The 14,446-nt window shown below is 40.9% G+C and overlaps 1 protein-coding gene across 1 annotated transcript; it reads left to right on the top strand.

The window, feature by feature from the left end:
* On the top strand, positions 1–12,600 carry LYSMD2 (LysM domain containing 2). The gene is made up of 3 exons (XM_019730640.3): positions 1–581; positions 10,282–10,613; positions 12,017–12,600. Exons 1-3 carry the CDS (start codon positions 309–311, stop codon positions 12,057–12,059), a joined length of 648 nt encoding a protein of 215 aa, XP_019586199.1. The 5' UTR covers positions 1–308; the 3' UTR covers positions 12,060–12,600.
* The last annotated feature ends 1,846 nt before the right edge of the window (positions 12,601–14,446 follow it).

The following is a 14,446-nucleotide window of genomic DNA, read 5'->3' as shown; positions in this document are numbered from 1 at the left end:
TTGGGCGCGTCCCCCGGCTTCCTAGCACCGCAGGGCCTCCGCGGTCCCGGCGGGCAGGGTGGAGCGCGCAGTCAGGCCTGTGGCTGCAGGAGCTGGTTTCGCTTTTCCCTTGGAAAGTGCGCCCGGGAGAGGCAGGACGCGGAGGAGGGGGCACCCGCCATGCTAGGACCGCAGCCTTCATCCGCTGCCTCCAACCCACCACCCCCGCGGCACCGCCACCCGCAGCCCTAGTGAGGAGGAAGCGGAGGCGGTGGCGGAGGCACCGCCCCCTTGGCCCGCTTCCCGACCCGGAGGCCTCCGCAGGACCCATGGCGGATTCTTCGCCCGCGCTGGCCCTGCGGGAAGGCGGCTCCCGCGCGCCCCGGCCCTTGGCCCCTTCGCCGCCGCCGCACTCACGCTCCGGCCCCGAGCCGGAGGAGGCCGAGCTGTCGCTGAGCTTGGCCCGCACCAAGACCCGCTCTTACGGCAGCACCGCCAGCGTGCGGGCGCCACTAGGCGCGGGCATCATCGAGCGCCATGTGGAGCACCGCGTCCGTGCGGGCGACACGCTGCAGGGCATCGCGCTCAAGTACGGAGTCACGGTGAGCAGGGCTGGCTCCTCGGCCTGCGCTGGCGGCAGTGGGTGGGTGTGGGGGTGGGGAAAGGACGGGGAGAACGGCTAGGGGCGGGGCGCGCGAGTAGTGAGGGTCGAGGAGGCAGCCCTCGGTCCCGGGGAGGCTCGGCCCCAAGCCCAAGTGCTCGCTCCGCGCGCGCCAGCAATGGTTGCCAAAGCTGGTCCTGTAGCCAGAGGGGCGGGCCGCCTACGCTCCCTCCCCAGGCAGGTGCATCGAGTTCCGGGTGCCCTGCCCAGACGCGGACCAGATCTGTCGCGTGAGGAAGGCCAAAGAGGACCTGGGCTTGGCATCACGGGCAGCCACGTTCACCTGATTTTTCACCGTCGTTCTTACCATGACGTATATATTTAATCAAAGCCAACCTGACATGTGGACTTGAGCAGAGTATTTTATTTTCTGTGCAAACAAGCAAGCACTGCGATGAGTCAGGAATGGTAGTTCCCGCAGGATGCTCTGGTTCTATCGATTATGCTGCTTTATTTAGAAGTGAAATTACACCCCTAGGCAATTGTGAATGTGACACCTGTCGTTAAGCAGCAGCCAAGAGCTGTGGTCTAGGTGAGCTGGAGAGCTGTGTTTATTATAAATTTATAAGTGTGTGTGTCTTGGGCATATTGTATTACACCTCTGGGAAGAACATGGAAACCTGAGGGAACATATTGTTTCATTAAAATTACTTATAATTAACTCTGAGCTGTGTGATGGCCTTTTTGCATTTGAGTTCTGTATCAGTTTTCAGTGTTCTTTCCTGAAGCACCTTAGACAGCAATGAGAAGAAAGGTGATCTTATCTAAATCGTTCTCTTAAAGTGAAACTCTTTCTGGTCCTTCACCGAATGACAGAGACTGAGTAATCTATTTTGCACATTCCAGCTAGTATATGTTTACCTAGCAGGTCCTTCTATCATTTAAACATTTTGAGAGCAGGGATCTTGCTGTGCAGGGGTGTTCTGATATTATGCCATGGATAGTCCTATTCTATTCTCTTGGGAGCTTCTATAATATACATCAACTTATAACCACAATTCTTATGTGCATTAATGGGGCCTGTTTTGGGTCAAAGCCAGAGGAAAACATCGTTGGCAAGTATTAGTTGCTACCTTGTGCTGAATGCCTGCTGTGTGCCAGGCATTGCATTTGTCCAGTTCCATCTTGTTCTTACTCAGTTTGACTTTCTTAATACGCCTCGAGATAGGTATAATTAATCTCCTTTTTGCGGATGAGAAGATAAATGAGAGGGAAGGATATTTTTCAAGTATGCTTATTCATAGAGACAAACTTGAATCAGCACAGTGACAAAGCATTTGCTTTTCTCTAGATATTACTTCTGATTTCCACCCTTATTTTTATCCTAGCTTTATCAAAGTCTCTCTTAACAACTTGGCACTGAAGAAGGAAGGCCTTTTCTGTCTATTTTTTATGCATCTTACTTAGTAGGCCAGAGTGACTACACCTAAGAGACCATGATATCCAAAGAAGTGATATTTCCCCATTTCCCTGCCCACCGCAATCTCTCTGCAACCAACTGCCCTCCGTGATTTCACTTGACTTGCGTAGATCTAAACATCTGCTCACTGCAGTTCTACACCTTAGATCAAATGCTTTCTAACCCGGTTTTGCTAATATAGATCCTGTTACTCATAACCTTATCACCCCTTACCATTAAAATGTAAATCAGATTTTTATAAAGACTCGATTATAAGATGTTAAGCTTGATTATGATGAATTGGGAACTATAATTTATAGCCACAGATGGTCTATTACAGACAGGGTGTCTCAACACCAGCACTGTTGACATTATGGACCAGATAATTCTTTGTTGGTGGGGGGAGCTGTCCTGTACATTGTAAGATGTTTAGCAGCATCTCTGACCCCTGCCTACTAGATGCCAGTAGCACCCATACCCCATCCAGATGTTGCCAAATGTTCCCTGAGAAAAAACTCACTCTTGAGAACCACTCGTTTATTACACACACACACACACACACACACACACACACACACACACAATTTACTTTTGGCCCTGAACTATAATTGATAAAATTTTTAGAGACTCTTCCACTGGTTATATAGAACCAATGAAAGTAATAATATTGTTACAGTGAAGTGATATTCTTGCTTTAATTAATATCTGCAGATATTAACTGGATTTACTCATTGTAAATTGAGATTTTTAGGGGGAAGCTAAAAAGGCAGATGGTTTTTTCTTTCGTTGACTGAACAGAAAGAAGTTGAGTGAGTTAAATTTCTAATATTGACTGCCAAGATCATCAACATATTTAAATTATTGTTTAAAGGAGTAGGTAATGAGATATTAGAGATTTAGAGACACATAGCAGGACACTTGGGAATTGAGTCAGTCCACGCATGCATTTAACTTGAATATCCCATGTCTAGTAAGAGCATCTTTACCAGAATAAGAGGCATTTGAGGAAGTGGGTCTGAGAAATTGATACTCTTTGGGCTGAGTTGAGAAACTGTTAAATACATATAGTGCAGATCTCAGACATGAACTTGCTTGGGCTGGAATTTCCCTGGCTGAGCTTATCTCCACTGAGAAGTTAAGGCCCCTCACCTAACTTAGTATTCTAGATTTAGCTATGGCTTTTGCAATGATCCTTCTCTTCTTAGTTGGACACAAGCCTCTGGAGGCAAGTGTCCAGCTTAAGGCAGCCACTGTGAACTCTTTGTTTGGAAACCCTGGACAAACATCTAGAGAACAGTATAGAAACTAAAAGTGGGTAGGAGACAATGAGCGGACCTGTTATTTGCATAAACTTTTTCTTCTTCTCTTTGCTTACCCCTCTCAACTTGCCTGCACTCTCCCCTCTTCAGAGGCCATATTGCATCCAGTACCCTCAGTCATTTCCTGTCCCGTTTTATTCTGCAGGGTCTTCTCTTTCTTTTCCAGTGAACTGCTAAGCCCAGTCAGTCACTTCTTAATACTTCCCTGAACAGAAAAGGTAAAATGATTGTCATGTTAGTGGGAACATGTGTTGGGACTTAGAAATGTAAGTGTAAGTAAATCCTTCATGTTTATAACTCTAACTCCTACTGCTGATAGAAATTGTTGACTCTTGCTGGTCAAAGGGAAGAGAACCATAAATAAATAATGCCATCTGTTGTAGTGAGAAGTATGGTAGAGTAGCTTTTAGTAGTTTGGGGTCTTAATAAATTCTCATGTGTTCTTTTTTAAAAACAGCTTTATTGAGGAATAGTTTGCATAGCACAACACTGGCCTATCTTAAGTGTACAATTCAGTAGATTCAGTCCTAAAAGTAGAACTTTTAGTAGATTTACAGACTTGTGCAACCATCACCAGAATCCAATTTTAGAACAGTTCCATAACCCCAAAAAGATCCCTGTGCCCATTCCCTTACTCACTGTTCATTTCTCCAGTCCCAGGCAACCATGAATATACTTTCTAACCCATGCATTTGCCTTTTCTGAACACTTCATATAAATTGAATCTCATATATTCTTTGGAGATAGCATGAGGAAGAAATAAATCCTTTTCCCCATTAGCATATGGCAGTGGAGGAGTCTGATTGCCACTCAAACCTAGAACTTAACAGGAGACAGTGGGGTGGTGAATCCAACTCTTACTAGAAAATGATCTTGAGAGAATCCTCTAATGATTAAGTCTGTTTTCTTTTCTGTAAAATGATAATCAAATGAGAGTTGTGTGTATATGAAAATATTCTGCAAGCCACACAGTGCTGTATAAATGTTATTTATTACGTATCCTGAAATATTTTTGGAAGGCTGTGTCTTTTTTAAGGAATGGAGAATGTTAACCTAAAAGTGAAAGGCCTTTCAAAATGAGAGGCAACAAGCATTTACATTGATCAATAAGAATAACTATTTGGGAATCATTAATTCAAGCAGAAGCCCAGATAATGTTCCGATTAGGAGACAAAGGCAGTGGGTATTTATGACAAAAGAAAGGGGAACAATTACATCAATAGAAGGAAGACATTTCCATTGGCGCAGATAATATAACATAGTGATGTTAATGCTAAACAATGCTTTTAATTTTTTAGTCCAGTAATCAGTCCCTGGACTATAACTGCTTTCTTGTTATCCTTGCAAACAATTTTTTGGGAAACAAGTTTGCTTAGACTCAGTTCAAAGATTATTTTGCCCTGTTTTTATCTTTCCAAGGTTTGAGACGTAAGACATGCAAAACAGTTCCTCTGGAATGGCAGCTTTAGCTCCATTTTAAAGTGGCTCATTTACATTATTCTTTACAAGAGGAAGAAAAAGAAATTTTGAATGTTACATTCACAGTTAGGCAGGTGGCCGGGTAAGCAGACCAGTCACCTTTGGGGACGAGTTCTTGGCCAGGCCCAGCAGCTGCTGTCAAGATGTCTTTTGGGGGTAACTTTTTGTGATTTCCCCCATAGTGAATTCATCTTTACAAAACGAATTTATAGGGGAGTCATTTTAAATAAGTTGTTTTTAAGTTGTTGATGGTACTTGTTCTATTTAATTTCACCATGGCCTTGTGGCCACCCTGTTAGCTCTTACTTCACTATTCTGTAATCTGTTTCTGTTTCTTAGTGACCAGACAGTGAATTTTATTGAGTCATGCTATTCAATCCTGATTAGAAAAAATTTTTGAAATGAAAGCAATTTGATTGCTATACCTCCCTCCCTACTCATCCGCCCCCAGGAAACTGAGGGCAGTTCTGTGGCACCTTGAAAAGGTCCCACTTTCTATTCTCAGCATTAATTGAGTATTAGGAAATGTCGAACAGAGGGCAGGTGGAAGAGCTGTATGGTTTTCCAGCTCTTCCTTGGATTAAATTATGACTTTTCCCAGAACATTAGACCCATCTAAATTCAGATAAAAGGATAAAACATTCCTAAAACATCCTTTTACTATTTGGGGTTATTTACAGTCTCCTGTCTGTGCTATTGCAGTTTCCTGCATAACTGGGCTGCCTGTTTCCAGTGAGGCCTCTTTTTGGCCAATCCATTTTCCACAAAGCTGCTGGAAGTAATCTTTAACTGTAATCAGATCATGTCACTGCTTTTCTTCTCCCTCCAATGGCTTCCCATCACTTTAGAAATAAAATCGAAGTTCTTTACCTTGGCACCCCAGGCCCTGCATGGCCTGGAACGTGCTCTTTACTCTCCACACCATTGTTTTTCCTGCTCTGGGGCATTTGCAGCTGCTCTTTCTGGCTGGAATGCCTTTCGCCCCCTGGCTTTTTTGTATGGCTGGTTTCATTCCTTAATTTTACTGTGGGTAACTGAGTTTGGAGCCTATGTAGTTGTTTCAAGCCATTGCCTGTGAAGGAGCACAAGTGAAGATCAAATTAATTACCTTTGAAAACAAACTTAAAGTTCACACCGTAGGGCAGTGACAACATATAATGTTATTCATCTGGGCTTGTTTATATGAAATTTCCCTAATGTATTCTTACATCGTGAGAGAAATATTTTTATTAGGAGAAATTCCTACCTCTTTCCTTCTCACTTGCTGAGTACATGTTAGGATCTGCTCTTCCCTGTTGCTTTCTCACTTTTAACCAAATTTAATGATAACAGTTGTTAGCATTTTTGAGTGCTTCCTGTTTTCCATGCATTATTCTAAATGCTTTACATGAATCAAATCATTTAATCCTCATAATAATCATATTATGTGGAAGGTACTCTTATTATCCTTACCTTGTTAAAAAGAAAAGAGGCAGAGAGAATGGTTGCAAAGTGGCAAAGCCAGGATGGGAACCGAGAAAGTGTGGGCCCAGAGCACATGTTTCTAACGCCTGCCGTGCATTAGACGCATTGACTGTTTTCACCTTCAGGCTCAACTCTGCCCATCCTTAGATTGGTTCCCACCTTGATGCTAACTATGTCTGGATATGCCTGGTGTCCTCCATGCTGGCATCTCATGTTTCATCTTAGAGTCTAGATGGACGGGTCGACATAACCCTTAAATGCTTGCTGATAATACTGAGATGGAGCCAGCGCAGTCCCCGATGTCAGGAAAAACATAGACTAACTAAAGGGGCAGCTCTACTAGTGAATCAGCGGTACAACAGCATTCACAATGAGCCAAGGGGGCCCTGTCCTTCAGCCCCCATGGTCTCATGCCTCCTGTCATTGGCTTCTTTCCTGGCTGTGATGGCCTGCCTTGCTCTGAATGTTAAGTGTATCAGTCGGGTCCTGGCAGGATACCGATAGTGAGCTTAGAGGGTGTGGCCAAAGAGAGTTTAATGATGGGACATTTACAGAAGTATGAGTAGGGTTAAGGGAACCAACAAGGGATGGTGAAGCCCCCGAGACTGGTAACACGAGGGAGACATTACCTCCAGGCCTGAAGGGCCAGGGGAAGGAACAGTGTTCCAGACACGGGCTGCCTGGCAGGATGTTTGCCAGAGAGGGACGCAGCCCCCGGAGCCATGGTGCAGGCGTTCTGACAGTGCCTTCCTTTGCGACACCAACTGGAATTCTAAGAACTGGGTAGAGCAGTTCTCAAGAGCTCAGCCTCCTGGGGTTCATAACAGACTCAGGAACAGTGGGGGATGGATTTGCAGGTCAGGGTGAGTTTAGAAAATAACCAACACAACAGATAACTTGCTACCCCTTTCTGGTTACTTCTCTGGGTTCATCTTTTATTCCTGTTCCTCTGACCTGTATCCATCTGTCCATCCATCCATCCATCCTAAACACTTAGTGTGTATATGATCTTAGTTATACCCTGGGAAGCTATAGAAGTAACAGTTCTTGTCCTGAAGGAATTCAGTTTACTGTTGATATTCCTAACCCTGCAGCAGCAGTCATACCCTGGTGTTCCTGGCTGTTTCTGTCTTCCATCATTATTCCCAGAAAACAGTGACTGTTAGCAATTGTAGATCGCTGCCAATAAGCATTCGAAAGGGCCCTGTATCAGTGAGGGCTCTTTCACTTCCAAGTGACAGAAAACCTAACTCAAATTGGCCTAAGCAAAAAACAAAACAAAACAACAATAAAAACCAAATCAACAATGTCATTTGTTGGCTCATGGAACTGAAAGAGCTTGGGGTATTCCAGCTTCAGGCTTCGATTCAGGGGTCTGATTGCCGTCCTCCAAGGTGGCCTTGTTGTCAGGTTACATGAAATAGAAGGATGGCTGCTAGCAGCTCCAGTCCCATCTCCTTCCAGCAGATAAAATAGAGGACCTTCTCCCAGACGCAGCATCTCTGAATTGTTCTGAGATGGGGCTGTGACCTATTATGGAAGCCAGGGCACTGCGATGCCCAAGGACTGGAATGAGTCACACGCTCACCCTCAAGCCCGGGGAGAGCTACTATTGGAAGCCCATGTACTAAGAAAGATAGAGAGATGGATGCTAGATGGTAAACACAAGGGACACTCAAGGCAATTCAAATATACCTGAACCTGCTGTGAATACAGCATTCAAGTTATTTAACTGTCTCAACTCTAAGATTAAACTCGACCATAAATACTTAGGATTTTCAGATTTTTATTTTGTCTCTAAAATGCACCTGCCTAATCATGTTCTCTCTTCTCACTCTTGCCTTCTCCTTTAAAACTAGAGCACAAAAGACTACCCCACCCTACAGAAAAGGTACATTAATGTAATGTCTTTCAAAGAAAAAAAGAAAGCTTTAAAAAAACAAAAACAAAAACAAAACAAAACAAAAACAAAAAAATAATAAGAAGAAAGCTTCAAATGTACTATGTATTTGTGTGGATTTTGCTTATACCCTGTTTCCCCGAAAATAAGACCTAGCCAGACCATCAGCTCTAATGCGTCTTTTGGAGCAAAAGTTAATATAAGACCCAGTCTTATTATATTATATTATATTATATTATATTATATTATATTATATTATACCCGATCTTATAGTAAAATAAGACTGAATCTTATATAAATTTTTGCTCCAAAAGACACATTAGAGCTGATTGTCTGGTTAGGTCTTATTCTTGGGGAAACACGGAGTAAGAAAACAGAAGAACAGGGTCTATTTATTTAACTATTATTTTTTTCAGGCTCTTTGAAATAGAAATCTAATTTTTTTATTCAATAAACTTCGCATTAAAGGATCGCCATAATTTGGTCCCATTAGTCATGCACTTTAATCCCGGTGTTATATAGACTTTAGAGTCAGACAGAAATTCTGGCTCATACATTTAAAGAACCATATGTACTTGGTTCAATCAGTCATCTCTTGTGTGCCTTAATTTCTTCATTGGAAATGGAGAGAAGTTAAGTACCATGTACTGCCAGGTGCTTTGCTAAATAGTCTATCCATCCATCCATCCATCCATCCATCCATCCATCTATCTATCATCTATCTATCTCCTCTATGCAGGTGTGTATAAACTCTCATTTAATCCTTCCAACAACCCCGTGAAGGGTAGATGATACCTGTTTTACACATGAGGAAACTGGCTCAGTGGGAGAAGTTACAAGCTCATGTTCGTAATTGTTCGTATTGGTGGAGCTGGGATTTGAAATCAGGACTGTCAGATTCCCAAGCCTGTGTGCTTAGCTATTGTACCAAACTGTCTCAGTTCCATACCTCACAAGAAAGAGTTGTGAAAATTAGATGGTGCAGTGAATGTAAAGAGCCTAGCATGGTGTGAGTCCCAGGCTAGTTGAGTGGAGAAGTCTGCAGATACACTGTAACACGGTGTGATGAATGTAAGAGTAAGCATTTGTCCAACATGCTCAGTACCAGCATAATATGAGCCCTGTGTGCACCTACCAGCATTGTGGACTTAGGCCACTTCACTCTCTTGACTCTGTTTCATTTGTTAAAAGGAGATGCCAATATCTAGATTGAAGAACTATTATGAAAGTTACATGAGATTAAATAACGTATGTAAATTCCATTCCCTGTTTCACCTCCACCTCCCCTTCCTATCTGGTTTGAGGGAGTCATCCACAGGCCATGAAAGAGTTTGAGGTTATCGGAACCTGTATTAAATTCTGACTTCTTCATCTGTCAGTTGTATGATGATTCCATGGCACATAATCTCTGTGAACTTTGTAAAGTGTATTTTCAAATACATACTCCATTGGGTTAAAAAAAAAAAAAGATACTGTATATAAAGTGCTCCCCACCTCCTTTCCTTATCTGTCTCACTTCTTCCCACTCTTCAGGGTCCATTCAAAATTGAAAGAAACAAAATCAGAACCCCATCTTCTCTGTGCAGCCTTTCTTAAGGACTGCAGCCCCATTCTTCCAAATTCTCATGGTACTTATCTCTGTACCACCTCCTTTATCCATTATGTTTATCAAACACAGTTCTAGAGACACAGGAAGCACCCCAGAAGTAAAATAACAGCACTTGTAAGTATTTTTAAAAACTAGATAATAGAAATGTTGAAAGAAGTGAAATTTATTAAATGCTGCTAAAAATTCTGTGTTTTGTGACTTCCTGCTCAGTGAGAGCTGCCTTGTAGGGTAAATAATATAGTGAGGGGAAATTAGTCTTTCCTTTTTTAAAACTGGGAAACAGAATTTCCTGACATCTCTTGAAATAACTGGGGGTAGCTGGGGAGGTGGCAAAACCCGATTTAAAAATCTTTCATCCAGAGAACTCATTGCACGTATTTTGCTGGTGAGTATTTTTAGCTCTGTGTTGTGTAACAAGCCCTACTTCTGGATTTATTTATATGTAACTCTGTTTCCTTTTTTATATTTTAGATGGAGCAGATTAAAAGGGCAAATAAACTGTTTACCAATGATTGTATATTTCTGAAGAAAACTTTGAACATCCCAGTTATATCAGAGAAGCCGTTGCTGTTTAATGGACTTAACTCAATTGATTCTCCGGAAAATGAAACTGTTGAGAGCAGTTTTTCTCAGGAAGAAGAGCCAGTGACGCCTGGAGAAGACCCCTCGCCTGCCAGTCCTCAGGAATCCGACGTTCAGCCTGTGCTGCCTGAGGAGGTGTCAGCCAGAGATTTCCTGCAGAGACTAGACTTGCAGATTAAGTTATCAACACAGGCAGTCAAGAAACTAAAAGAAGAGAGCAGGTAAAAATATGCTGGTACTGGGTCAAATTTTCTTTTTTGCTTTAAAAACTATATTTCAGTTCCAGAAAGGCATTTGTTTTTTTTTTAAGATTTTATTGGGGAAGGGGAACAGGACTTTATTGGGGAACAGTGTGTACTTCCAGGACTTTTTTCCAAGTCAGGTCGTTGTCTTTTCAGTCTTAGTTGTGGAGGGCACATCTCAGTTCCAGGTCCAGTTGTCATTGCTAGTTGCAGGGGGTGCCGCCCACCATCCCTTGCCAGAGTTGAACTGGCAACCTTGTGGTTGAGAGGACACGCTCCAACCAACTGAGCCATCCAGAGCTCAGCGGCAGCTCAGCTCAAGGTGCAGTGCTACCCACCATCCCTTGCGGGAGTCGAGGAGTTGAACTGGCACCCTTGTGGTTGAGAGCCCACTGGCCCATGTGGGAATCGAACCAGCAGCCTTCGGAGTTAGGAGCTTGGAGCTCCAACTGCCTGAGCCACCGGGCCGGCCCCCGCCCCAGAAAGACAATTTTAATATAGGAAGTTGAAACAGAGCCATTGCATTCTGCATAAGGCTTTATCTGTGGAAATGCTTCTGTTTCTGTTATTTGTTATAAAAAGTTTGCTTCTTTGCTTTAATAGCATAACTGTCCAGCTAGCAATTCTGGGTAACAGCAAAGTAGAGACATCTAGCTGACACCTTCAAAGGAAGTAATGCCCTAGATAATACTTGTGAAATGGTGATCCTTCTAAAATTTGTCAAAGACATTGTCCATTATGTGTTCCCAAGTGTTTCCTATGTAAGATCTCATGCGAGCTTCCTTCTTTGTTCTTTAATTTGGTACCAGGGCAAACCTTTCTCTCTCTTATAGGGTTGGTTCCCTCCTTCCTTTATGATTCCCAGATTGGCACCACCTACTGTGTTTTCTTTTTCCCTTGCTACCAAAAGCCTGCAACTAAAATTGATGCTCGGTTCAACTACAATATGTCTTACGGTTAACATAGTTGTATTTTTCTCTTTTCTTTAGTCCTGATTTTTAATTTCCATTTTATTCATTTTATATGTACCCCTTTTTTTGTAGGCACCTCACACCCTGTTGAAATGTTAGAAATATAAATAAGTATAAATATGAATATAATTTATAATTTAATATAATTTATTTAAATGTAAGATAAATAAATATACATAGCAAGCACCATTTTTTATTTCAGTAACGGAGACACAAAATTGAGTCAATAAGGTACACTCCAATGAATAGTTGTATTTCATGCAATTTTCAAGGCATGTATGATATTATAAATTGATATACTCCTGCATTTCTTTAGTAAGTGGATATTAAGTTGTTTGATAAGTATATGTGTTAGTTTTCTGAATACAGTTTTTAAACACTGGTTTATTCCATATTTCTTTTTTTTTTCAGAGATGAAGAAAGTCCCTATGTAACTTCACTCTATCATAGTTAGATGATCAGGGGGCATAATCTCCCTTGGATTGAGAGATGGTTGGATTGTGAAGAAACCAACGACTGAAGATTCAAAAGCATTCCTTTTGGATTCTCATAGTGTGCATCTTTAAATCATAATTAAGAAGTTCCACCTACTGCAATTGCTCTGAAGTGAATAGTTCCTTCTGGCTTTCTATAATTTTAAGTCTGCATTATGGCATGATAACAAAATTGTATCCTAAAGCTCATCACTTTTGTAGGTGGTGGTAGTTTTTAGACTTGGCTTTTGTAAATACTGGTTGACATAAAGCATCAAAGACTATTTACATAGTCAAGCTAAAAGCAATGTTTATCTCTTGAGAAATCCTAATTATGTGAAAAACATGGTTGCTGTTTAAGTGATGCTGATTTTGCTATGTGTTTATAACTTAAGTGCTATATATATATATTTCGAGATGTACTACAAAGTCTCTATTAATATAAAGAACCAAATTTTGTCTGCTATTTTGTAAAAAATAAACTACAAGAGTCTGAGTGAAAAAATAAACTATGTTTTTATATTTGAGTCTTCAGTTTTTTTCAACAAATGAGGAAAAGTTGATTTTTAAATTATATTTTTGAAACAGTGACAGTTTCTCCTCTACTTTAATGGTTTTTAATTATTTTAACTGCAATTTTGAAAAACATGTCAATAACCTAAAAGCAAACCAATTGCAGTTACTAGTAATATTTACATTTTCGTAATATTTGACTTGATGCATTTCAAATAGAATGAAAACACAGAACACGATCAAAAGAAGAAATATGCCATGACCTGATACATTGGTGAGTTATAGTCTCTATTTCATTGGTAAGCACTTTACAGAGTGTTTTTGTAGTCATTATGTTCATTTGAGTTGAGGGTTAGATTTTTATTCACTTTAATTTCATTTGTCTTACTTTTATTATATGTATAGGTTTTAGCAGGAAACCTTAAGCCCTGTATTGTTTACAATTAAGTGGGATTTTTAAAATTTCACTTTCTATTCAAATGCTGGGTTAAATCTTTAAGCTTCCACAAAAATTCTTCGTAGTTATTCCTCCTCAAAGGAGTCTACTTCCTGTGAGAGCAAAAAGGACTTTTGTTTCCCCTCTTCTTTCCCTCTTCTCTCTTTCCTCTTTTTCTTCTCCTCTTCTTGCTCCTCCAGGTCTCCCTTCAGCAGGAGACACGTGCCGGTGCCCTTAGGTGTTAACGCAGCAGAGCTTGCAGAACCAGAACTGCACGTGTCTAACCCTTGAGGCATGAATGGGAAATAGTAGCTGTCTGCCCTTATCTTGAACTTCTTGTTTATTCATAACATATAATCCCTTGTTTTGTTTTGTTTTCTCATGGTTTTTTTTTCATGGTAATAACATCTCAGTGTTTATTTCTCTTTTTCTTTCTCATGTTGTTATCTTTGATAGAGGGTGATCTCTTCATACTTTGCTGTTTTCTTCTATCCACTTCTACTTGAATTATGGGAAGTTTGTTGGAAGAGGAGAAAACTAAAAGAAAAGAAATAAAGGAAAGGAAACAGTTGTATATGTAAGAAAAGACTCAGGCCTCTGTGGAGTCCTAGGAACTTTAAAAAATACAAAGTTATGCTGTTTAACAATCTACGATTTGAGTGTCATCCAAAAGATATGAATCCAAAAATTCTATCCAAAAGACATAACATAAGCTGAAAATTGATATAAAGACATTTTATATCAGAACATTTTACCTCAAAAACATTTTCCTGAGTCTTTTATTTTTGCCTAAAGTCCCTCTTAGCAATTACTGGCAAAAACATCTCTCCTCTTTTTCAAGTTATTAAAAACTTTGAATTTGTCATGGCTACAATTAAACTGTCCTGGACTAGAGTTCTTTACTCCGTGTCTTGCACACAGACTCACTGTGAAGGAATGGACTGAGAGTTAAGAAACCTGGGTTCTAGTTTCAGCTTTACCACTTCTTAGCCATGCGAGTTTGAGCATATCTTGTTTCCTTGATTTGTGTGTGTGTGCGTTTGTGTGTATGTGTGTGTACTAGTTTCCTCATTTATAAAACAGGACTGACGTTCTCCCTTTTGTCTTCATTATCAATAGGAGCTAATGAATGTCAGCATGTTCAGAAAGCTACAATGAACTCACTAAATAGATTTCTTATTTTTAAAAACACTGCATAGATTTTAGATGAATTATAGCAAATGGAGAAAATGCTTCAGTGACAGCCAATTTTTTCTCTCTGATGTAGAAGCAGCCTGTTTGGACTACAGGACATGGGTGAAGTAGAGTTAGTCATGTTATCAAAGATGACTCATTAGAACAAGTATGATTCACCATGCTTTGGCAAGTGTTGTTTGGGGAAAGTGTTTTTAGTTCCCTCTCATCGCTCACCAATGAGTA

The sequence above is a fragment of the Rhinolophus sinicus genome, chromosome 3, assembly GCF_057876585.1.
Source record: "Rhinolophus sinicus isolate RSI-liver-muscle chromosome 3, RSI-T2T, whole genome shotgun sequence".
NCBI classification, from domain to species: Eukaryota; Metazoa; Chordata; class Mammalia; order Chiroptera; family Rhinolophidae; genus Rhinolophus; species Rhinolophus sinicus.
The sequence above is the reverse complement of the archived record's forward strand: the minus strand, read 5'-3'. Positions and strand labels throughout refer to the sequence as shown.

Bases quoted from the DNA above. Each gene is read 5' to 3' on its own strand.
- LYSMD2 (XM_019730640.3), top strand. From the start codon at position 309: ATGGCGGATTCTTCGCCCGCGCTGGCCCTGCGGGAAGGCGGCTCCCGC. The intron at 582-10,281 runs GTGAGCAGGGCT...TTTATATTTTAG, and splicing joins CGCTCAAGTACGGAGTCACG to ATGGAGCAGATTAAAAGGGC. The intron at 10,614-12,016 runs GTAAAAATATGC...TTTTTTTTTCAG, and splicing joins AAACTAAAAGAAGAGAGCAG to AGATGAAGAAAGTCCCTATG.